Source organism: Dromiciops gliroides, chromosome 1 (assembly GCF_019393635.1).
Source record: "Dromiciops gliroides isolate mDroGli1 chromosome 1, mDroGli1.pri, whole genome shotgun sequence".
NCBI classification, from domain to species: Eukaryota; Metazoa; Chordata; class Mammalia; order Microbiotheria; family Microbiotheriidae; genus Dromiciops; species Dromiciops gliroides.
This window is the reverse complement of record NC_057861.1, coordinates 597,725,015-597,749,320: the sequence shown is the minus strand read 5'-3', so window position 1 is coordinate 597,749,320 and position 24,306 is coordinate 597,725,015. Positions and strand designations below refer to the sequence as shown.

General features: G+C 42.8%; 1 protein-coding gene across 1 annotated transcript; it reads right to left on the bottom strand.

Moving 5' to 3' along the window:
* Window positions 1-4,111: 4,111 nt before the first annotated feature.
* On the bottom strand, window positions 4,112-24,275 carry EARS2 (glutamyl-tRNA synthetase 2, mitochondrial). The gene is given in 9 exon segments (XM_043979028.1): window positions 4,112-5,770; window positions 5,929-6,064; window positions 11,867-11,997; window positions 12,427-12,580; window positions 14,190-14,298; window positions 14,560-15,032; window positions 16,214-16,403; window positions 17,344-17,499; window positions 23,918-24,275. Coding segments are annotated over 9 exon segments (1,791 nt in total). The 3' UTR covers window positions 4,112-5,686.
* Window positions 24,276-24,306: the final 31 nt, after the last annotated feature.

Genomic DNA, 24,306 nt, shown 5'->3' with positions numbered 1-24,306 from the left:
ACTCATCATGGAATCTTTGTTCCCAAATGGGGCTTCTGTAGAGTTGTTTGCTACATAATAGACAGCATTTGTTCCTTCCCTTTCCTGTTCTCTGATACATTGTGGTCAACTTGCTTGTAAGTGGGAAGTTGATGCTCGCTTTTTTGTTTTTTTTAGTGAGGCAATTGGGGTTAAGTGACTTGCCCAGGGTCACACAGCTAGTAAGTGTTAAGTGTCTGAAGCCAGATTTGAACTCAAGTACTCCTGACTCCAGGGCCGGTGCTCTATCCACTGTGCCACCTAGCTGCCCGATGCTTGCTTTTTAGTCAACCTAGTGAAGAGGCCAGGTTTCTGGATAGGGGCTTAAGCTAAGAAAGAAGCCTGATATCTCTTCTACCCACAAAAATGTAACCTGGTGGTCCTGACATATAATAAGTTTTCAAAACTGCATATAGTTTTTAGAAATTATTTGGGGGGCCTGTCGGTTACCCTCAACCTCATTTAGCTCTTCCGCCCAGATGATTTTACTGGGGTGTGACTGCTGTGCATGCTACAGCTTCTTGGAGCCACAGGAGAATCAGGTATTGCTTGAACATCAAAGGTGGATAAGCAGCCCAGAAAAGGGCTCAGCAAGACTTCCCTGAACATCCCATACACCCTGTAAAGTGAGTAGACCAGATCATATCTAAGGCTTTTTCCAGCCCTGATTTTTTTTTTTTTGAAATCTTCAAATCAACAGTAAGTAAGTCCCCTGGACTGGATGGTACCCACCCCAGAATTTTGACAGAACTCCAGAACAAAATGGAACTGCTGGCCATAGTAGATAGCCTATAGTTATAAAATGGTCACCATCCCTAAAGGCCTGAAGCATCATCAATGTTGCCTCTGTGGAAATTTATTTTGATTTGGGGACACTACCTTTGGGCTGAGATTAGAAAGCCTTAGGCCCTCAGGGTCTCTTCTGTGTGGGAGGTGCTGGTGCCCCTCCCCCTCTGCTTCAGCTGAGCCAAAAAGCCTTGTGGGCTGTACAAGATGCCAAGTCGGACAGCTGAGGGGAGGGGGCCCCAGCTCCCTCCACCCTGAGAGAATCTACCTCAGAGATCCTAGACTCATCCAGGCTGGGCTCTCTGGCATAACCCGTGCAGAGGTCCCTGGGTGCACGACAGGAGGCACGGGCCCCTGGAGCCCTGGGTGTGGTATACATGAGACACCTGAGTCCCCGCCCCCCAGCTGCAGCCCTGGCTGGCAGACTAGCTTGGTGTGTATGGGGGTGCAAAAAGCCCCGAGATTTGAGTGGAGAAAAGGAAAATATATATAGACCTGAGAGGCCGGCAGAGGACAGAACAGAGGAGAGGCCAGCAGACAAGATTAAGGGGGGCTGATGAGATTAAGAGAGCAGAAAGACTGGAGCACTAAGAGACGGGGGAAGGAGAAAAAGCTAAGAACAAGAGAAAAGGAGGCTGAAGGGCTAGACTCAGGGGGACTGACAAGATTAGAAGAACAAAATTAAAGGAGACTGACAAGATTAGAAGAACAGAGAAGGATGGGGCTGCAAAGGCGGCAGAGGGCAGACTGATGGAGCAGACAGACAGACAGAACAGGAGGCAGCGGAGAGCACAGAAGCGGTCAGCACAGGGTACAGGTTGGAGAAAGCGAAGATCAAGAGAACAGAAGGACACTGGAGCACTAGGAGAACGGAAGGAGGTCGGTGAGAGAGAAACACAGGGGTTCAGCAGTGGCAGTAAGGAGAGGAAAGTTAGAAGCAGGGGGATTTACAAAGTGAAAGGGTCATAGAGTTAGAAAGTAGCTGAGCGGGAAAAGTGGAACATACCCTAAGGCAAGAGGCAGCGGCTACAGCCCTTATTGTATTAAAAAAGTTCCAGGGGCAGCAGGTGGAAGCACCAGAACGGTCAGGTTATACATTTTATTTCCCTGTATTTTTATGTTTAAATAGTATCTCATAAATAAACTCTGCTTTGATTATTTAGTTAAGAGGCTTCTTAATATTTTGCTTATCAATTTAGGAGCAGTGTGGTAGAACTTTATAAATGGCCCATATTAAATTAATAGCAGTCAGATAGCCAGTTTGTCAAAAGTCCCAGATTAAGTACCCCAGTCAGATTAGCCCCCCCACCACCCCCCGCCAAATGTAGCCCCAGTCAGTCAAAATATTTCTACACTTCTAGCCTTGAGAAGGATTCCAGGTTTGCTCTAGAAACTACAGATCTGAGTTTCATCTTCATCCCTCAAAAACTGGTAGAATCTTTAATAAAGGATTGAACATCTAGAATAGGCAACAAGGTTTCTATAAGGGGAAAATATGCCTAACTAATTTGCTGGAGCTCTTCTACTAGGGGCTGGGGGGAGGTGAGGCAGAAGAATAAATAAATATATGGCTAATGGAAATCCAGTGGACATCATTCTCCCTTTGATGACTCTTTAAAAAAGCTTCTGGTAAAGTTCCACACTAAAGACTACTTACTAACTGGAATCACCATGGAGCAAGTCTTTTTAAGAGCAGGGAGCTGGCATATAATCTAAAAAAAAAGGTTGCAGTCAGCAGAGAATATCTGGAGAATGTAAAGACTGGGCATCTCCCAAGTACAAGCCAGGCCACATTTTAATTTTGTAAGTGTCCAAGAAGAGGAAACGCGTAGTGAAATATCCAAGTATGCCAATGAAATGGAGCTCTTACATCAGGCAGATGGAAAACAAACAGCAGGAATGTCTTATGAGGCTTCAGGAAGGGAACACAAAAACAGCAGGTGAACTTCAGTGTGGACAACTACAGGGCAAGGCAAGTGTTCTCAGCTCACACAAATCAATGAAGAACTCAAGAAAAACACCCAGGAATCATCCCAGACTACATCCAAAAGACACTGACCCAAGTTGATCCTTGAGCCAAAGGCTTTGGGGCTTTTGAGGTTGGCATCATGGCGGCCAATCATTCCCTCCTGTGAGAGACGTGCCTTGGTACCCCCCAGTAAGAAGCAGAACTGTGGATGGGACAAGCTTTGGAATTGGAAATGGGCACTCCACTACATCTAAACCATAGATGCTGGTTTCCATGAACTGGGGCAACGGCTCCTGAAGGTCGCAGAGTGGTCAGGAGCAATGGTAAGATGGGTAGGGTTAAAGGACAGGGGTTCTTAATGCTTTTTATCATTTGAGTGTGCTAAAGTCTACAAACTCTTGTGATTAAATTCCTAAAATAAAATATAAATGATTACAAGGGAAACCAAGTATACTGAAGTACAGTTATCAAAATTTTTTTTTAATTAAGTATTTTATTTTTTTCCTGTTACATGTTAAGATAGTTCTCAACTTTTGTTTATACAAGCTTTACAATTTCAGATTTTTCTCCCTCCCTCCCCTCCCTCCCCTCCCTCCCCTAGACAGCAAGTAATCTGATATAGGTTTTATATATATATATATATATATATATATATATATATATATATATATACATATACACATAATAACATTAATCCTATTTCTTCATTAGTCATGTTATAAGAGAAGAAAATCAGAGCAATGATGAAAAACCTCAAAATAGAAAAAAAACAACAGCATCAAAAACAAAAGAAATGGTATGGTTCATTCAGCATCTATACTCTGCAGTTCTTTTTTTTTTCTTGAATTTGGAGATCCTCTTCCATCACGAGTTCCCTGGAACTCGCCATTGCATTGGTGAGAAGAATATAGTCCATCACAGTAGATCAACACTCAATGTTGATGATACTGTGTACAATGTTCTTCTGGTTCTGCTCATCTCACTCATCATCAGCCCACACAAGACCCTCCAGGTTTCTCTGAACTCCTCCTGCTCATCATTTCTTACAGCACAATAGTATTCCACTGTATTCATATACCACAACTTGTCCAGCCATTCCCCAATTGATGGGCACCCCCTCAACTTCCAATTCCTTGCCACCACGTAAAGAGCAGCTATAAATATTTTTGTACATGTGGGTCCCTTTCCCCTTTCCATGATTTCTTTGGGCAAAAGACCCAAAAGTGGTATTGCTGGGTTAAAGGGTATGCACAGCTTTATCGCCCTTTGGGCATAATCAAAATGTTTTTTTAAAAAACAAGTTCAGAGGCAGCTAGATGGTGCAGTGGATAAAGCACCGGCCCTGGATGCAGGAGGACCTGAGTTCAAATCTGGCCTCAGACATTTGACACTTACTAGCTGTATGACCCTGGGCAAGTCACTTAACCCTCAATGCCCTGGGGGGGGGGGGGTTCATAGACTCCAAATTAAGAATTCTTACTCTAGGCTAAGGAATAGGAAAGCCAGTGGAGGGGGAAGATGGAAGACTGTGAGGCACAGGATGCTCAGTGTATGGGACCTCCTCTTGGTACTGTGCCTCAGGGATATATCTCAGTCCTAAATCACCCTTTCTTTTCTTCTACTGGTCCCATGAATTGGCTTCCCTGCTCTGCCTCTCCAATGACACATGGTACCTATTTCTTCTGATATGCAACTTCCTGGCCCACTGTGACACTGAAGGTAGGCCCAGTTTTTCCCTAGCTCCCCTGTCTCTGAAGTAAGCATACAGCCCTTCTGGGACTTTGCAAGGGTTTTTATTGTTAATTATGATGGAGGAACAGAGTATAAAAAAATCTCTTTCCTAACATTGCATAGTTATAACAACCAAGCTTGGTCTGGAAGAGCTGAGAAAATATACTTCCTTTTCTCTCCAGAGTGAGGAAGCAGGACTATAGATGTAAAATATTACATATACTGTCAGACAGGGTCAGTTTTATCGAACTGCTTTTTTCTTCTTTAAAAAAAAAAATCTTGTTCCAAGAGATGGTTTACAGGGTAAGAGTAAGGGGTGGAGGAGATATATTCTGAAACAAGTGTGAAGTGAAAACAAAAGGTATTGAAAACAATGATAAACTTTTTAACCTCCCTATTATCTCTCCCCCCATTTTTTTTTCCAATTAGAAGACAGCAATTACAGGTAAATGATAAGGTTGGTCTTTGGTTACATAAAGGACTTCAGGAGGATTAATTCTACTCTAAGGATCTGAAAAGCCTTCCATCTCTATCTGGAAAATACTCCCTGATGCTGGACTCACAGAGTGCTCAGGCAATAAAGCAGGAAACACTGTCCTAACAGACCTCAGAGTCCCTTCAGTCTTGCCTACCCTACTGGTGGGAAATCCTTCAAAATCCCACCTAGTTAAGCCTAGGTGACTTTACTCATTCTTGGGACTTCCTAGAATTATTCATTCTTTATTGTTCAAAATCCAAACTAGGGCTCAGTGCAGAGCCACAAGGCCAGAGAGTAACGAAGCTCAAACAATGAAATCTTGAGTCCTGTTTGTGAGCCTACAGGTCTATGGCAGTGCCAGATGTTCAGATGGGAACCAGATTCCAGGAAACAAGAACCAATCCCAATCCCCTGGTACATCACATGGTACACAAGGAAATAGAAAGGAATGAGATGGTAGGGTGGGCTCTTCCTAGCCCTAAACCAGGTCACAGTGATAAGTCTGGGGGAGGGAGCCATCAGGAAACCATCAAGACATACTGTGTGTCACTCATGCTCACCCATGGACAATCAGAAATGTAGTTCTCACATTAACACCACACACTTCCTGTTGAACACTGGTTTCAGCCCTGATGTCCCAGTAGCAGTTTCCAGGAAAGTGCATCACCATATGTCCCTGTCCATCCATCCTGAGAATCTTCTCCCTAGCTTAAGAGCACCCTTTGCATCCGTTCCCGAACTTCCTTTGGTCCCAAGGTCACCATCATCTCTGCAACAGTTGGGCCTCGCTAAAAAGAAGGAGAAATCCTGGGATCAGATCCCTAAATGTTCAAGAGGCATCTTCCCACCTGCCTTCCCATTTAGAAAGGACCACTCTGTGGTGTCTCAGGACAAGGTATGGGGAGCCCAGGGGAAGGATTCTGAGGAGAAGCTGAGCCAAGCTGACCTGCTGCCCACTGAGTGCCATGCGGAGCAGCTTCATCATTTTGACATACTCGACACCTTCTGTCTTCTCTGATAGTCTTTTCAGCTCTCCATTCAGCACCTCCTGAGTGAGAGATAAGCCAGGTGTTTCCAACAACCTAGAAGAAGCCAAACTGATTCATTAGATCTCCCACAGACTTCTGAGGGATTCTCTTCAAAGAGAGGCCCAAGGGAAAGAATGCAGAGTTGAAGGGAATTTCCCAGAAGGCTCTCACTCAGCAATAGTGCAAAGTATGGTAACTGTCAAACTACAGAACAACTTTGAGAGTAAACCTACTATGACATAACCCAATCTGGTCAAGTATGAAAAAGTTTCTAGAAGAAGAACCCAGGAAAAGACAATCTTCTGTAAATGATTACCATCTTCCAAAGGTAGAGAACAGGGTGACCAAAGAGAAGAAAAAGAATCCATTTCTATACAGGCAAGTGGAAATAAAAAGGGACACCACCAGGACATCAGAAAATTGTAAGGACTTCAGGGTAGAGTAGTAAATCAATTAGATGACAGAAGGTTTAAGGCTACTGGTGAATTACTTGAAGCAGAAATTAACCAAAAGTCAGCAAAGACCGCAGAGGTTACTCATCACAAGGTCTCCTCTGAGGCACATCATAGGATAATAACTATCTTCTCATAAACACCCACCCCCCAACCCTCCTTTTCGTGGCTAAACAACTTGAGAAGTTCATCAACAGTCAACGCCTTCACTTCCTTTCCTCTCACACTCTTCATAACTCTCTGTAATCTGGCTCCCAAGCTCATGATTCAACTGAAACTGATCTCTCCAGAGTTATCTGTGATCTTGATTGCCTAATCTAATGGCCTTTTCTTAATCCTCATCCTTTTCTATCACTCTCTTCTCCTTCATATATGTTCTCCTCTTTAGGTTTTCACTCTCTCCTGGTTCTCTTCCTATCTTTCTGGCTCCTTCTTGATCTCCACTGTTGAACCTTCATCCAAATCACAACCACTAACCATGAGTGTCCCCTGAGCCTCTGTCCTGAGTCCTCTTCTCTTTTTCCTCTATACCATTTTGCTCAGAGATCTTACTGACAATTCTAAGATCTACTTATCCAGCTCTAACTTCTCTCTTTATTTCTAAGTCTCACATCTCCAACTACCTACTGGTCAACTTAAACTGGATGTCCCATAGATATCTTTTTTTTGTGCGTGTGAGGCAATTGGGGTTAAGTGACTTGCCCAGGGTCACACAGCTAGTAAGTGTCAAGTGTCTGAGGCCAGATTTGAACTCAGGCCCTCCTGACTCCAGGGCCAGTGCTCTATCCACTGCGCCACCTAGCTGCCCCTGTCCCATAGATATCTTAAACCAACATCTTCAAAATTGAACTCATCAAACAAAACCAATGCAATTTAAATTATAAGAAAAGCAGAAAACTAGGAAAGAATTTTTGCAACAAGTATCTTGGATAACGGTTTCATTTCTCAAATATATAGAGAAATGAGTCAATTTATAAAAATGCGAGTCATTCCCCAATTGATAAATTGTCAAGGGATACGAACAAGCAGTTTTCAGACAAAGAAATCAAAGCTATCTATAGTCAAAATGAAAAAATGCTCTAAATCACTACTGATCAGACAACCACAAATTAAAACCACTCTGAAGTACCACACCACACCTATCAGAGTGGTTAATATGACAAAGAAAGAAAATGTTGGATTTTGGAAAGGATGTAGGAAAACTGGGATGCTAATCTACTATTGGTGGAGTTGTGAAAAGATCCAACCATTCTGGAGAGCCATTTGAAACTATGTCCAAAGGGCTATAAAACTGTTCAAGCAATACCACTGCTAGGTTTAAATCCCAAAGACATCCAAAAAAAGAGATAAAGACCTATTTGTACAAAAATATTTATAGCAGTTCTTTTTGTGGTGGCTAAGAATTGGACATCAAAAAGATGTCCCATCAATTGGAGAATGGCTAAACAAGCTGTGGTATATGATGGTGATGGAATATTATTGTGCTATAAGAAATGACAAGCTGGATGATTTCAGAAAGGCTTAGAAAGAACTAATGTATAGCAAAGTGAACAGAACCTAAAGAATTATTGTACACAATAACAGGAATATTGTTTGATGAAGAACTGTAAACGAATTAATTATTCTCAGCAATACAATGATCTAAGACAATCCCAAAGGACTAATGATGAAGCATACTACCCACCTTCAGAGAAAGAACTGATATTGATTGAACACAGACTGAAGCATGCTATTTTTCAGTTCATTACTTTCCTTCTTTTCCCTCTTATTTGAGTTTTCTTATGCAAAATGACTAATGAGGTAATGTTTTATATAGCTGCACATGTACAACCTATACCTGATTGTTTACTGCCTCAGGGAGGTGGTAGAGAGGGAGGGAGGGATAGAATTGGGAACTCAAAACTTTTTTGTGTGTGTGTGTGTGAGGCAATTGGGGTTAAGTGACTTGCCTAGGGTCACACAGCTAGTAAGTGTCAAGTGTCTGAGGTAAAATCCTCCCAAATCTAGGGCCAGTGCTTTATCCACTGCACCATCTAGCTGCCTCTCTATAACTTCCTCTGCGCCACCTAGCTGCTCCTCAAAACTTTTTTTTTTTTAAACGGGGCAATGGGGTTAAGTGACTTGCCCAGGGTCACACAGCTAGTAAGTGTCAAGTGTCTGAGGCCGGATTTGAACTCAGGAACTCCTGAATCCAGGGCCGGTGCTTTATCCACTGCGCCACCTAGCTGCCCCTACTCAAAACTTTTTTTTTTTTTTTTTTAGTGAGGCAATTGGGGTTAAGCGACTTGCCCAGGGTCACACAGCTAGTAAGTGTTAAGTGTCTGAGGCCGGATTTGAACTCAGGTCCTCCTGACTCCAGGGCCGGTGCTCTATCCACTGCGCCATCTAGCTGCCCCAAATTAAATTTTTTTTTTTTTTTTTTAGTGAGGCAATTGGGGTTAAGTGACTTGCCCAGGGTCACAGCTAGTAAGTGTGTAAAGTGTCTGAGGCCGGATTTGAACTCAGGTACTCCTGACTCCAGGGCCGGTGCTCTATCCAATGCGCCACCTAGCTGCCCCTACTCAAAACTTTTTAAAAAATGTTTATTATTAAAAAATAATAAATAAGAAGACTCGAATGAAAAAAGTGGAAGAAATTGAAAAGTAGTATGCTTCAGACTGTGTTCGATCAGTATCAGTTCTTTCTCTGGAGGCGGATAGTATGATTCATCATTAATCCTTTGGGATTAAATTGGATCACTGTATTGCTGAGAATAGTTAAGTCATTCACAGTTCTTCATCAAACAAAATTGCTGTATCTGTGCTCAATGTTCTCTTGGTTCTGCTCACTTAACTATACATCAGTTCATACTGGTCTTCCCAGGCCTTTCTGAAATCATCCTGCGTATCACTTTTTATAGCACAATAATATTCCATTACCATCATATACCACAGCTTGTTTAGCCATTCCCCAATTGATGGGCATTCCTTTGATTTCCAACTCACAAAAAGAGCTGCTAGAAATATTTTTGTACAAATAGTTCTTTTTCTCTTGTTTGGGATGTAAACCTAGCAGTGGTATTGCTGGATCAAAGAGTATGCACAGTTTTATAGTCCTTGGGGCATAGTTCCAAAATGATCTCCAGAATGGTTGGATCTTTTCACAACTCCACCAACAGTGGATTAGCATCCCAGCTTTCCCACATCCCCTCCAACATTTTCCTTTTTTGTCATATTAGCCACTCTGATAGGTGTGGGGTGGTACCTCAGAGTTGTTTTAATTTGCATTTCTCTCTGAACAATAGTGATTTAGAGCATTTTTTCATTTGACTATACATTTTTTCATATGACTATAGATAGCTTTAATTTCTTTGTCTGAAAACTGCCTGTTCATACCTTTTGACCATTTATCAATTGGGGAATGACTTGTATTTTTATAAATTTGACTCAGTCTTCCTATATGAAATGACTAATGAGGTAATGTTTTACATAATTGCACATGTATAACCTTTCAGACTGCTTACCACTGCAGGGAGGGAGGAGGGGAGGGAAGGAAGGAGAAAGAAAATTTGAAACTCAAAAAGAAATAAAAATGTTTATTCAAAAAAAGCCAAAAACTGAACTCATCTTTCCTCCCAAACTCCTCCTCTCTTTTTATAAACTCCTTATTACTGTTGAAAGTACCTGCGCCCTCCCAGCTAGCCTGGCTCACACCCTAGGGGTCATCCTTGACTCCTCACTCTCTCTCACCTCTCATACCCAATCAGTTGCCACTTCTCAGCTCTGCCCCCTTCTGAACACTGCCACAGCCTTGGTGCAGGGCCTCATCCTCTCCTTCCTCAACAATTACAATAGCTTTCTGCTTGGCCTGCTGCCTTTCTCTCCAGTCCATAGGCACTCAGCTATCAAATGGATCTTCCTGAAGCACGGCTATAGCCATGTCATTACCCTATTCGCTAAACTTCTGAGACTTGCTATTACCTCCAGATTCAAACAGGAAATCCTCTTTGGCTTTTAAAATCTTTACATCCTGTGCCCTCCCATCTTTTTGCACTCAATTCTCCTGGATGCACTCTATGATCCTGGGACACTGGCCTCCTTGCTGTTCCTTGAACAAAACATTCCATCTGCTGAATCAATGCATTTTTCACTGGCTGCCCCATATCACCCTTGCCTCCTAGATCCCTTCAAGTCTCAATTAAAATCCTACTTTCTCCAAGAAGCCTTTTTCCAGTCCCCTTAATGCTAGTGCCTTCCTTCTGAGACGACCTCCAATTTATCATGTATATACCTCTTGGTTCCACTTAGTGGTTTGCATATTGAATTCTTCTTCTGCCTAGTGCTTAGCACAGTTCCTGGAGCAGAGTAGGTACTTAAGAAATGCTTGTTGGGCAGCTAGGTGGCGCAGTGGATAAAACACCAGCCCTGGATTCAGGAGGACCCAAGTTCAAATTTGGCCTCAGACACTTGACACTTACAAGCTATGTGACCCTGGGCAAGTCACTTAACCCTCATTGCCCTGCCCAAAAAAGGAGAAAAAAAAAAAAGCTTGTTGACCTGACTTGATCACCTGACTACAAATCAAGAGGCCTAACCCCAATTCCCACTCGGCTACTAACTGGCTGGATAACCACAGGCAAATCACTTCAGTTTTCTGATGTATAGAATGAGGGGGCAGATAGGGTGACTGCTAACATTCCTTCTACCTCTAAAATTAATCTTGGATTTTATGAGTCAGCTACCTCAAATGATTCTCCCTAGGGTTTTAATTCAATTTAATTCAAGAAGTATTAATTAAGCAACTTTTCCCATGGGCTTGTGCTCTCTCTCCTCCCCCCTTCTCTTTTCTTTATCTCCTCTCCTTCTCTCCTCTCCTCACCTTTTCTCTCTCTCTGTCCAAAGACAAAAATGAAATTGTCTTGCCACTTCTCTAGAAGACACCTGAACCAAGTCTTGGACATGCTAGATTAGGCTGGAAAATAGAATGCAGACAGAAGGAACTTTTAGGGAACTTCTTGGTTTTGGACATTTGTGTGTTCACTATGTTGGGTCTGAGTAGAAGTCACAGAAAGCCTCTGAAATACAACCACATTATAGAGGTCAGTGACCAGCACTGGTTTCGGAGTCAGGGGGCCTGATCTCTAGGAACTACCCCTTTCAGCAACCTCCAACCTTGAACAAGCCACTAACATTGAACTCTAATGCCTCGAACTGGGCCACAAGAATCATTCTACTTGCCATGTGTCTCAGGATGTTCGGAGGTATTCTGGATAAGTTGAGCATGGCCTGTGCCCATGGCCCCTAAGGACAAATAAAGCCACTTTGTTAACCTCATAGCTTCGCCATCTGCCCCTGTGCTGATGGATGCTCCTGTCCCAAAACTAGGGATAAAGAATGAGTGCCTGGAGGCTAAGGTGGGAACTCACCCCAGGACCAGCTTAGCAATCACATCCACTTCTCCTGAGATGGTCTGCAGGTGTGCTCGGGCCACAGCAGGGCGAGTCCACAGGTAGGAATATGCTGGTGAGACCAAGTCCTGCAAACGACTGATGCGGCCCTATTAAGAAAGGGATTGAACAAATAAATAAATATATGAAAATTTAAAAGGGGGAAGCTAGGTGGTGCAGTGGATAAAGCACCAGCCCGATTCAGGAGGACCTGAGTTCAAATCCAGCCTTAGACACTTGACACTTACTAGCTGTGTGACCCTGGGCAAGTCACTTAACCCTCACTGCCCCACCAAACAAACAAACAAATAAATTTATGAAAAAGAAAGGGATTGAAGAGAGACAATTATAGAGCTGTCAGAGAGAAACCTCAGGAAAGGTTCTCCAAGGAAATATGGGCAGGGTGGGCAGGGAGGGGAATGGCCTTGGGCTTCTTTGTATAGCCTTGGGGCACAATGAAGAGGATGGGAAAGGACTATATGATCCCTGGTGACACCCTATCTTACCCAGGTCCCTACAAATGCACACCTGTAACATACCTGTCCCAGCAAAAGGATCCTCTCGATGTAGTCCTCATTGAGGACATCCCTGTCCTCCAGCTGCTTTCCATGCACTTCTTCCACCATGGCCCGAAGCTTCTTCACAAGCTGGAACCTCCGAGCCTTGTCATCCAACAATCGAATCAAGTGCAGCCTGCAGGAGAGTTGAAGTTACGGATCTGCTCCAGCAAGAGAAAGGGAATCTGAAGGTAGTGAGATGGGAGGGGAGACAAGATGGTGGGAAGAGAAGAAGCCTACCAGCTCCCACAGTGGGAGTTGAAAAGACTAAAGAATGTTAAAAAAAAAAAATTTAGTCTGGGGTACTGAATTATCCCTCTCTGTCCAAAGAAGGAGAAAGGACTTTCTTTTCTTTTTACAGATGGAAAAATAAGGACCATACAATAAAGTGACATTTAAAAAAAATTTTTTTTTTTTTGCGGGGCAATGGGGGTTAAGTGACTTGCCCAGGGTCACACAGCTAGTAAGTGTCAAGTGTCTGAAGCTGGATTTCAACTCAGGTACTCCTGAATCCAGGGCCGGTGCTTTATCCACTGCGCCACCCGGCCGACCCCAAGTGACATTTTCAAGTAAGTATAAGTAGAATTTAGGGTTGCTGGTTTTTTGTCTCCTAGGACAGGGTGAATCACAGGCCCTGGCTACTACAAGGGCATGGTTGAGAACAAGGATTTTCGTGACTCAAGATGACAAAAATGTCCTGGAAATCAGGTTGAGAGGCCCCTTTATGAATAAGCAACATCAAAATGTGCAACTGGGAGCTAGGAGCCTTGAGTGTCAATAGCAAGTCTATAATTGCTTTGTCAAATATCATCCTCATTTCCTCCCCAGAACTATTCCTACCCCCTCCCAGAATCAGCTTTCGCTAGTACTTTGGCTAGACTAGACCCATCCTTCTTGTGATTTGGCAACAATAACAAGAAAGGCAAGAAAGACCCAGGAAGAGAAGGCAAGCCCAGAGTACCACTTCTTTTTTTTTTAAAATGAGGCAATTGGGTTTAAGTGACTTGCCCAGGGTCACATAGCTAGTAAGTGTGTGTTAAGTGTCTGAGGCCGGATTTGAACTCAGGTCCTCCTGACTCCAGGGCCAGTGCTCTATCCACTGCACCACCTAGCTGTCCCTAGAGTACCACTTCTTAATACTCAGGGGCTACTGGTCTTCTGAAAGTGGCCTGTTCTAAACATCATACAATAAAGAATACATAGCATCCTGCTGACACTTTTACTGTTATTGCTATTTCATCTAAATAATTTAATAAATATCTATATTGTGCTTGCACCCAGAAGTCTTTAGTTGAAAGATACCATTTGAGAGATTTAATAAGCAAAATTCAAAATAGGTAAATTATGGTGTTCATGAACTAGCTGGGGGAAAAAACACAACAACAACAACAACAACAACAACAACAACAAGAGAGATTCTTGGGTCCTTAAGTAAATCTGATCAAATGAGAGATATTTTTTCAATGTAAGCAATGCAGGAATGTATTTTGCTTGACTACACAGATTTGTTATAAGGGTTCTCCCCCACCCAATGGGATAAGGGGGAAGGAGAGAAAATAAATGCTTGTTAGTTGCAAATATATTTAAATTTTAAAAATAAATAAATCTCGTCATCCCGAGGTCTGGCTCAAACACAAAGCCAGTTAGCAACTGGAATAACATTCTGAACTAGGGAAGAGGAGCTCTTCTTTGAGGAAGAGCCATCCTCCTATATGGGGACCCCAAAACAGATCTAATCCACCCACCTGTTGAATTCAGGAAGTTTCTCCAGATCCAGCAGGGCTGAATGCGTGCTGACCCCAGTTAGGTCGAACTGTTCTATCAATTCTGGCAGAGTCCTTCCCATCTGGTTCCCTGCAAATCAATCAGGCCTGTCAGGGTTGCACACTCCTCCTGGGGACTCAGGCTCCTTTCCCCCTCCTAAATTGTAGACTGATTACCAAGACAGAGCAGGCTGAGATTCATCCAACTTTTCCTATTGGTTCCCATTCACAGCCCCAAGCCAAGGATTCAGGCCAGGCTGTTAGTAATTAAGGGCTCCTTGCAGAGCAGTGCCAAGGGCCTCTCAGACTCTTAGAAAGGTCCTGCCTCCCCTGTCTCCCATCACCACAGTACCTGCAAACCCTGAGCCATAATTGGTGATGATGTCTAACAAAGCCTCTGGGAGAAAGCCAGCCGAAGCAAAGTGTTCCAGAAAGATGTCCCCTTGCCTCTTGGACAACTTGCTGCCATCCTTATTAAGAAGCAGAGGCAAATGGGCAAAGTGGGGTGGCTCCCAACCCAGGGCCCTGTATAAAAGGAGATGTTTGGCAGTAGAAACGAGCCACTCAGTGCCTCGAAGAACATGGCTGATGCCCATATGATGGTCATCTACCACACAGGCCAGGTGATAGGTGGGGAAGCCGTCACTCTTCAGGATCACAGGGTCACCCTCAACACTGGCCACTTCATGTCGGTTCCAGCCGTGTACCAGGTCATGGAAAGTCTCAGCTCCCTCCTCCAGACGGAGGCGGACAGTTGGTTTGGCACCCTCCGCCAATTTCCTGGCCACATGCTCGGGACTCAAAAGCCGGCACCGATTATCATACCTATTGAAATTTCACAGAAAATATTCTCAGTCCAGAAACCCCAAGCCCAGGACACCCTAACTGAGCTTGAACTGATCAACATCAGTTAGACTAGGCTAGGCTATACATCATAAAAACTGTAGAGAGATCCAAGGCAATTCCAAAAGACATATGATGGAAAATGCTCTCCACATGCAGAAAAAGAACTACAGAGTCTGAATGCAGACCAAAGTGTACTATTTTCACTTTATTTGTTATTTTTTTCTTTGTGGTTTTTTTCCCTTTTGTTCTGATTCTCCTTTTATAAGATGACTAATACATAAATATGTATAATATGATTTTGTGAGCGTATGTATAACACCTATATCTGATTGCTTGCTGTCTTAGGGAGGGAGAACAGAAGGGAAAGAGAGAGAAAAATATGGAACTCAAAATCTTACAAAAATGAATGTTGAAAACAATCTTTACATGTAATTGGAAAATAAAATAAAATATCACCAAGAGTATTAGGCTTTCTCCTAGTTTGGCAAATGTTCTATAAATCCTCAAGGACTCATTACAGAGTCAAGTGAATGTAACCTGAAAAAATGTTGCTAAAACTTAGCAGATTATAGAGCACAGTCATTATACAATGGCTTCTTGGTTTTGAATGACTGGGAAGGAGTTTTGTGCAATTCTGAAGTTATATATCCTTAAGAAACAACTAAATTAAATTAAATTAAAGTATAATAATGATAATTTTTTCAAAGAAAAGAAAAAGATAATGTATAGAACTGGGATCTGGAAACATAATACATGACAACTATGATCACAGAAATGGAAAGAACCAGAAAACAATCAAAACAGAACATTGCAAAATTAGAAAGAACATGCTTGGCCCCAAGAGGAGAGATGGAAAGACATCCTGTCACTGCCTCCCCTCCTTTGTAAAGGTGGGTTTACACAGGTATGTACCATCAGGTTTTTTTTCTTTTGATGTATTGATTTGTTTTGCTCATTTTTTCCTTCTTTAAAAAAAAATCTTTGTTATAAGCAATATGGGAAAGGAGAAAATGGAGAGGGTGATGTAAAAACAAAAGATATCAATCTAATAAAAATCTATTTAAAAAACAAACGTAGCAATGAAAAACCTCACACTATGAGAGCCAAATGACAAAGTGTCAGAGACTTCTGGGGTCATCTCTCAAGGACACATGTTGTACCGGGGTGTCTGATGGTTCCTTAGGGCCTCTTTTTTCAGCAGCTCCAGACGGTGGGGGGTACAGAAGCAATAGTAAGCAGCTCCGGTTTGCAACAGGGCCTCAGTGGCTTGGGCATATAGCTCAAGGCGCTGAGATTGCTGGTAGGGCCCGGCAGGGCCTCCACGACGCGGGCTCTCATCAGGGGGAATGCCTGGAGCACAGGGAAAACGAAGTTAACACTAGCCTGGAAAGGCCTGGCCCCTCAGGAAGCCACCCAAAGGGCTGGGAGAGAAAGCCTACTGGGGAAATCAGAGGCAAAACAACGCCCCGCCCCCCCCCCCCCCAACCACAGCCTGCCTCACTTTGGTCCCAGAGAACAAATTCACATCAACAAACACTCCCCAATACTGGTAGGATACTGGGAATAAAAAGAAATATAAGAAAACTCCCATGCCTTCACAGGGCTGATCGTGTCGTTAAGAGATAGGACACGCCTGAAAATAAAATAAAAGGCAGAACACACAGGGTCCCAAATGAGTAGTGAATGAAATGGAAATTGACAAATGGCCAACTCTATTCTGTTTTACCCACTGCCATCTTCCTGCTGCCTCCCTATTATAATCCTGTCACTTCCATGACCAGAAATCAAAGGCATTTCCCAAAGCCAAGAGCATCGGAGTCAATCCACTGGGACAGCTCTTCCAAAAGGTCCTTCCCTTCCCTGTTCAATCTCCATCCCTCCCTTTCCTCATCAGCAGAATACCTGGGAGAAGAAAGGAATAGCTTTGGAAGCCTCTCTAGACCTCAGTGAATGGCACAGTCTGAGGCCTCTCCAGGGTTGAATACTTGGGAAACTGTTCAGCCAAACCTTTCTTTCATTCCCCTTCTACAGAGAGCTATCTGCTAACCTGAGGACCTTACCGAGGACACCAACACATCTAGCATCCTCCTCACTCCTTCCTCACAGTAGTTATTAAGTTATTTTTCTTTAAATTATCGCTCTCAGGAAGACCTCCTGTGGTGCTTTTTACTTCTCCAAATGGTCTGGATGGAAGCCTGCTTCATAGCTAGTTACCACGTTCTTCCCTGAAAAAGAAAACTTTTCTTACTGGGCCCTGGAGGAAGTTGGCCCCATTACCCTGGGGGCATACCTGCCCACTCCAACATGTCCTCAATGTTCTCTGCAGCCCCGGGCACCAGACGGGTTTGATCTGTGTCTTCCAACCTTAAGATGAAACTCCCGTTGTACTTCTTGGCAAAGATATAGTTGTACAAGGCAGTGCGTAGGCCTCCCAAATGCATGAAGCCTAGTTAAAAGAAAGCCAATGACTAAATTGTTTAAACATGCTCCTAGGCATATATGCCAGAGGTCAAAGACGGAAAAACCCCTCACACACCAAAATACTTACAGCAGCACTTTTTTTTTTTGGTAGTAGCAAATAACTGGACACAAAGTAGACACCCATAGAATGTCAAAGAACAAAGCAAACTGTGGCAGATAAAGGGAATGGAGTATCACTTCAACCTCAAAAGTGATGAATATGATGACTACAGAGAAACATGGAGAGACTCACAAGGGATACAGAGTAAGCAGAACCAGGAAAACACACAATGACCACAAAAAGACTACAAATGGAAAGATCCCCAAGCCCTAACTAGACACTGTGCAATTACAACAATCAAGCTTGGCCCAAAAAGAAGAGAAAATGTACCCTGCTCCCTTCTTTGCCATGGTGAGAGCTCATGGATGTGAAACAGTGTATATATGGTCAGACTTAGCTTATGTGTTAGATTCACTGAAATGCTTTTTTCCCTTCATTTTCTTTTTTCATTCACTAGTATGAGAGATGGGTTTCTATGAAGGAAAGGGAGGAGGTATCATAACACCATAGAACTAGGGCAACTTTTTTTTTTTTGTGGGGCAATGAGGTGACTTGCCCAGGGTGACATAGCTAGTAAGTGTCAAGTGTCTGAGGCTGGATTTGAATTCCTGAATCCAGGGCCAGTGCTTTATCCACTGTATCCACCTAGCTGCCCCCTGGAAGTAAACTTAAAAGACGACCCAGTTATATTTATTTCTAGGATGAAAGGCAAGTAAAAACAAGATTGGTTTGTTTTTGAAAAGGAAAGTGAATAAGACTTGAAAAGCTAACAGCAAAGTCACTGGTAGAAATCTGAACATCCAATAGAGGTGCTACTAACTAACCTCAGAGGACAATGAATGCATACAAGGTGCCCATTAAGTCTAGGACCCAAGCTGTCAAACTCCCAACAATACTACATATTTCTATTTGATCATAACCTGATATAATTCCAACTCTCCCTATACCACATCCTTCCTAAACCTATTCTTGCCGCTCACAGAGACCTCCAATCTCCTTAACCTCCCGAATTTTCTCAAGACATCAGCCCTGCTCTGACTTTATGGATCTCTCTGTACTGGCCATTCCCTCCTCCCCTTTTAGGGGCCATTTCCTTCTTCCTGCAAAGGCTCAACTTAAAGTTCTACATAAAGCTTTTTCCTGATCGCCTGAATGGCCAGTACTGCCCCCGCTTCCAAGCTACCCCGATCTTAACTATTTTGTAACAATCTGTATTCATTCTCTTCATATCTACTCCACACACGCCTATATGTATATTTATTGTCTCCCCACCACCACCACATTAGAATGTGAGCTCTGTGAGAGTAGGGATGGTTTCATTCTTTTTATCTGTATCCCCAACACTGAGGCCAGGACTAGGTACTGAATAAATTTTGCTTGCTGATTATTTGGCATGCGTCATAAGACCAGAATCCAACAAGTCAACCATGTAGCAAGAGCACAGGTGATAACAATAGGTTTATATTCGCCATTTTAAAATCAAGGAAACTGAGGCAAAGACAAACCAGGAAACAACATACACAATGACCACAAAAACACTACAAATGGAAAGATTCCCCGAGCCCTGGCCCAGGGTCAAACACCTAGTAAGTGACAGGAGGAGTGTAAGAATGCAGGTCTTCATAATTCTAAGTTTGGTAGTCTCTCCATACGTGGCAAGCATACCAGCTCCCTTCTGAAGGGGCCAAGGCAGCCCTGTGCAGTTGACTGCAGGGAGAAAGAGTTCTATATCTTCAAGCAGAAAAGAGAGAGACTGGGGGGGGGGGAGGGGGGGTGTCTCTCTGACTAGGAATAAAAAATGTCCCCAGCTTGTTGGAATCTCAAATTCTTAAATTCTCTTTCTTTTATCAGCAGCCTCACACGTTTCATTTAGCCAACCTGTGTCAAATCACTTACTTTTGGCAAGGCTGAGGTGACAAGCATTTCTTCCTGGAAACTTGAAATGTCAGATTTTCATCCAATGCAAATAAATCAGAATGACATTTCTCTTGATCGAGGTACTGGCTAAGCTCTCATTCCCTCGACATTTTATTTTTCCACTTTGTCTTTAGAGATGACTTAAAAATATCAATGCACATTTTCTGAATAATGCCACATTTTCTCTTCTATGAAAACAATATAGGATCTGCTGCATCAGCTTCATTCCAGCTACTGCTGTCCTATCCATGATTTGCCCATAAAGCTTCAAGAAGTGGGTGGAAACACCCCGTAAAATCCCCAAAAAGCCATTAAAAATTATGTACATAGAGCTACTAAACTTATCATTTGTGTAAATGAAGAGGGAAATGAAATTAAGGATACTTGTTGATACTCTTAAACCTGGCGCACTTTTGTGCCAATAGAAAATTGCTTACGTAGATAGATGCCTGGCTAAGGCAGCTAGGTGGAGTAGTGCTGGCCTGAGTCAAGACTCATCTTCCTGAGTTCAAATTTGGCCTCAGATACTTACTAGCTGTGTGACCCTGGACAAGTCACTTAACCCTGTTCACCTCAGTTTCCTCATCTATAAAATGAGCTGAGGAAGGAAATAGAAAATCACTCCAGTGTCTTTGCCAAGAAAACCCCAAATGGGGTAATAAAGAGTTGGACATGACAGAAATGACTAAGCAACAAAAGATGCCTGGCTGGAAGGTAGGCCAGGAAGCAACGGAAAAAGGGCTTGGGGCCTAGGTAACTGGGAAGCTTTGAACAGATTATTTAAATATCCTGGGCCTCAGTTCATTGAATTACTGATTTAAGAGCTGAAAAGGACCATAGATGTGAGGAGGAAAATGAGTCCCAGTGAGGGTAACTGGCTAAATATTGGGGTTTCTACTTTCATAACATCTCTCCCTTCTGTCTCCTACTCTATACTCATATAGCCACCATACTAGTGCAGGCTCACATCACCTCTGAAGGGGGTTATTTTAACAGCCTCCTACTTGGTATCCCTGACTCAAACATCTCTCTACCCCATTCCATTCTCCATAGGCACTAAAGCAATTTTCTTAAACCACAAGGCTAACCATGTCACTTCCCTACTCAACACAGTAAATTGGTCCCTATTACCTCTAGAATCAAATGAAAATTCCTGTGTGGCATTTAAAGTACTTCACAACCGGTCCAGCCCTATTACACATTATTCCCCTTCGACATGAAGCCAGCCAAACTAGCCTTCTTACTGTTCCTCAGACATGGGACTCTATCTCCTGTTTCCGTACTTTTGTATGTAGCTGGTGCATGTGGTACACTCTCTTCTCACCCCCACTTCTTAGAACCCCTAGTTTCCTTTAAATCTCAGTTCAAATGCTATGTTCCCTCTGAAGCTTTTCCGGATTGCTCCAGCACTGGTGCTCCTCCCTCCCCCCAAATTTATCTTGTATCTATTTTGTGAATGTCTATAGATGTACACGTTGTCCCCCTCCCTTAGTCCAGAATGTAAACTGCTCAGGGCAGAGGCTATTTCTGAGTCTTTTGTCTTTAATATCTTCAGTGGCTGGCACAAAGCATAGACTTTAAATGCTCATTGTGTGACTAGTGACTGTTCAAGGACACAGTAAGTGGCAATTCTGAGATAAAACGCACATTTTGCTCCATATTCCCTCTGCCTGTTTCATCTGATGAGAATACAGACACACCTCCTTAAACGAGTCCATAATAAACAAGGCCTAGGCAACATAATGTTAAAGTTAGTTTCACAGATTTAATATTATAAGTGGGAAATTAATACCAAAGTATGTAAAAAATGGCTATAATGCTAAAGTTTTGAGGTTACATCTAAATGGCATCACTTACAAAAACCACTCGAAATACTTCAGAACATTCTTTTTTAAGGTTTTTCCCTTTTGTTCTGATTCTTCTTTCACAGCATGACTAATGCAGAAATGTTTAATATGATTTTATATACATATATATCTGATTGTTTGCTGTCTTGGGGAGGGGGAAGGAAGGGAACGTGAGAATATTATTAGTATTACAGGGGCCCCCTGCTGTATGAGCATGATACTGTGCCATATAGACCCCCTGCTGTGTGAGCATGTGACCACCCTCAACCAATCAGTCTGAAGCAGTGTGTAAGGTAGTTGGTTTTTATCAGTTGGTTTGGGGAGTTGGTGGTTGGAACCTCATGGGGTTGGCAACTGAATCAGGAGTAGTTGAGGTAGTTAGGAACCCGGTTCCCCTTTTCTTTCAGAGACACTTGTTCTCTCCTTGTTAACCTCTAATATATTTTAATAAATGTTTAATACCTAAACTATTAAATTGTTGTCCTAGTTAGTTTTCCCCACAAGGGGACAGGTAGGGTAACTACACACATCTAGTTTTACCCATTATAACACTCATTTCTTTTCTTTCTCTGTCCTTTTATGGTAACTCCATAATTATCTCAGATGTCATGACGGATACAATGTTGAATTTGGCCTTAGCATCTGTTATCAGTTATATTAGATTCTTTAATTTCTCATAATGGCATGAGGATAATTAGGCAGATGATGCAAAAAGTAATGAAACAAAGATTTTTTTAAAATTCTTTTCTTAATTAATATCACAATTGTTTTCTCAATGTATTCTCCACAGGGGGGTTACAGTAATATTAACTAAAAAAAAAGAATTCAATATTTGTTTTTATTATATCTTTAAAAGATTCTGAATTTCCTTAGTCATGTTTTTGAGAACTTTCATTGTTTGATTTGGTTATTGGCAAAATTATTTAAAGTTTTGTTAAGATCAGTTTTGTAGGGGCAGCTACATGGCACGGTGGATAGAGTACTGGCCCTGGAGTCAGGAGAACCTGAATTCAAATCCGGCCTCAGACACTTGGCAGTTAGTTACTAGCTATGTGACCCTGGGCAAGTCACTTAACCCCAATTGCCTCACCACATCACCCCCCCCCAAAAAAAAAGATCAGTTTTGTAGGAAACTCTCCAGCTGAGAGTTTCTAGCTGATCATCATTTCTGAAACACCTGAGAGATTTTTTTTACAACCACCCCTGAGACCATGCCCAGGATCCAGAGTCAGAATTCAGAACCATACCAGGGGACATCCCAAGAATCATCTGAGAAAAGATTTCTAAAGACTTAAATGGATGTTTTCCTGTTTTCCTTTTCCCATTGTATACACTATTTGTAACGTTCACCTACTAAAGGGAGTGCCTCTTTTAGTTTTTGTCAATGTGCTGCTCAATTTCTTTTCTCTTTTTTTTATTCCTTTTACATTGCTAGTTATAAACATATGTAATGTTATTGCTTCATTTAAGGAAACTCTGTTTCTTAATGAAGCACAGGGGGGAGTGTGAGAATATTATTAATATTACAGGGGCCCCCTGCTGTGTAAGCATGGCATCACCCTCAACCAATCAGCTTGAAGCAGTGTGTAAGGCAGTTGGTTTCTGTAAGTTGGTTTTGGGAGTTGGTGGTTGGAACCTCATGGGGTTGGCAGCAGAACCAGGAATGGTTGAGGTAGTTAGGCTTTTCCTATTCTTGTTCTTTTGTTGTTAACCTCTGATATATTTTAATAAATGTTTAATACCTAAACTGCTAAACTGTTGTCCTAGTTAGCTTTCCCCACACAGGGGACAGGTAAGGTGACCACATACATTTAGTTTTACCCTTCACAGGAGGGAGAAAAACTAGGAAGTAGAAATCAAATGTTGAAAACTATCTCTACGTGTACTAGAAAACAATAAAATATTTTTATGATTAAAAAAAAATACTTCAGAACACTCATCAACACAATGACCAAACATGACTTCCAAAGATCTCATCATAGGAGCATGACTTCAACCTATTGACGGAGAGGTAGGTGGTAGATCATAGGTGAGGAACGAGATATACATTTTCAGCCATGGCCCATGCATTAATTTGTTTGCTCTATTGTCCTAATTTGTTACAAGCAGGGTTTCTACTAAGAGGTGGTGGTTCACTTGGGAAGTAAGATTAACACCCAAAAAAATTATCAATAAAACTCTTTTTATGAAAATTGAGCTCCTCACACAGGATGTATCAGTAACTATGTTAACCACCCCACAGGGAAGTTGCAAGGTTCAAATGGGAATGTGGTGTTCACTCAAGCACTTATTATGCACCTACTCCCCATCCAAAAATAAAGGAGGAGATACGATTTGGGGCCTCCACCAGCTTAATGCTGTACAAGTTCATCTGCAAGTATGAAAAGCTATTTGGTAAAAGTTTACTGTAGCAATAGGAAAAAAAACCTGTCCCGAGGTGATCCCTTCCCCTTGCCGTAGTCCCGCCCCCTCCCCGGTACATTGTGCATTTCTTCTTATTTCTTCCCCCCTACCCCCCCCTACCCCCGCCTCTAGACCGGCCCAGTGGCTCTACCTAGTGCTGATGGACAGTTAGTTACCTGTGGGACTCGGGGCGAACCTGACTCTCACGGCAGAGCTCTGCGGTGCAGGGCCCCCACAGTACCCGCGCCATCGCCCCGCCCCACAGAGCACTCGGGCCAAGCGGAGCTGGAGCAGCCCCAGTAGCCGGGCCGCCATGTGGGACTGAATGCACACGTGGCTAAACAGGTTCACTTCCGGGAGGGGCGCTAGCCAATCCGCTCCTCCCTTCTAGAATAGGCGGAGCCTCCCTTTAAAAGGACAGGATCCCTTTTCTCCCAGTCCTAGAAAATCATTGCTCTGTTTCGCTGGGCATACTGATCGGCACTAGACAGTTACTTCCCACACCTTTGGCCCGAACGAGAGGCGGGCTGCCATCAGCCTCCTGGGGAATAACGAAAGGGGAGGC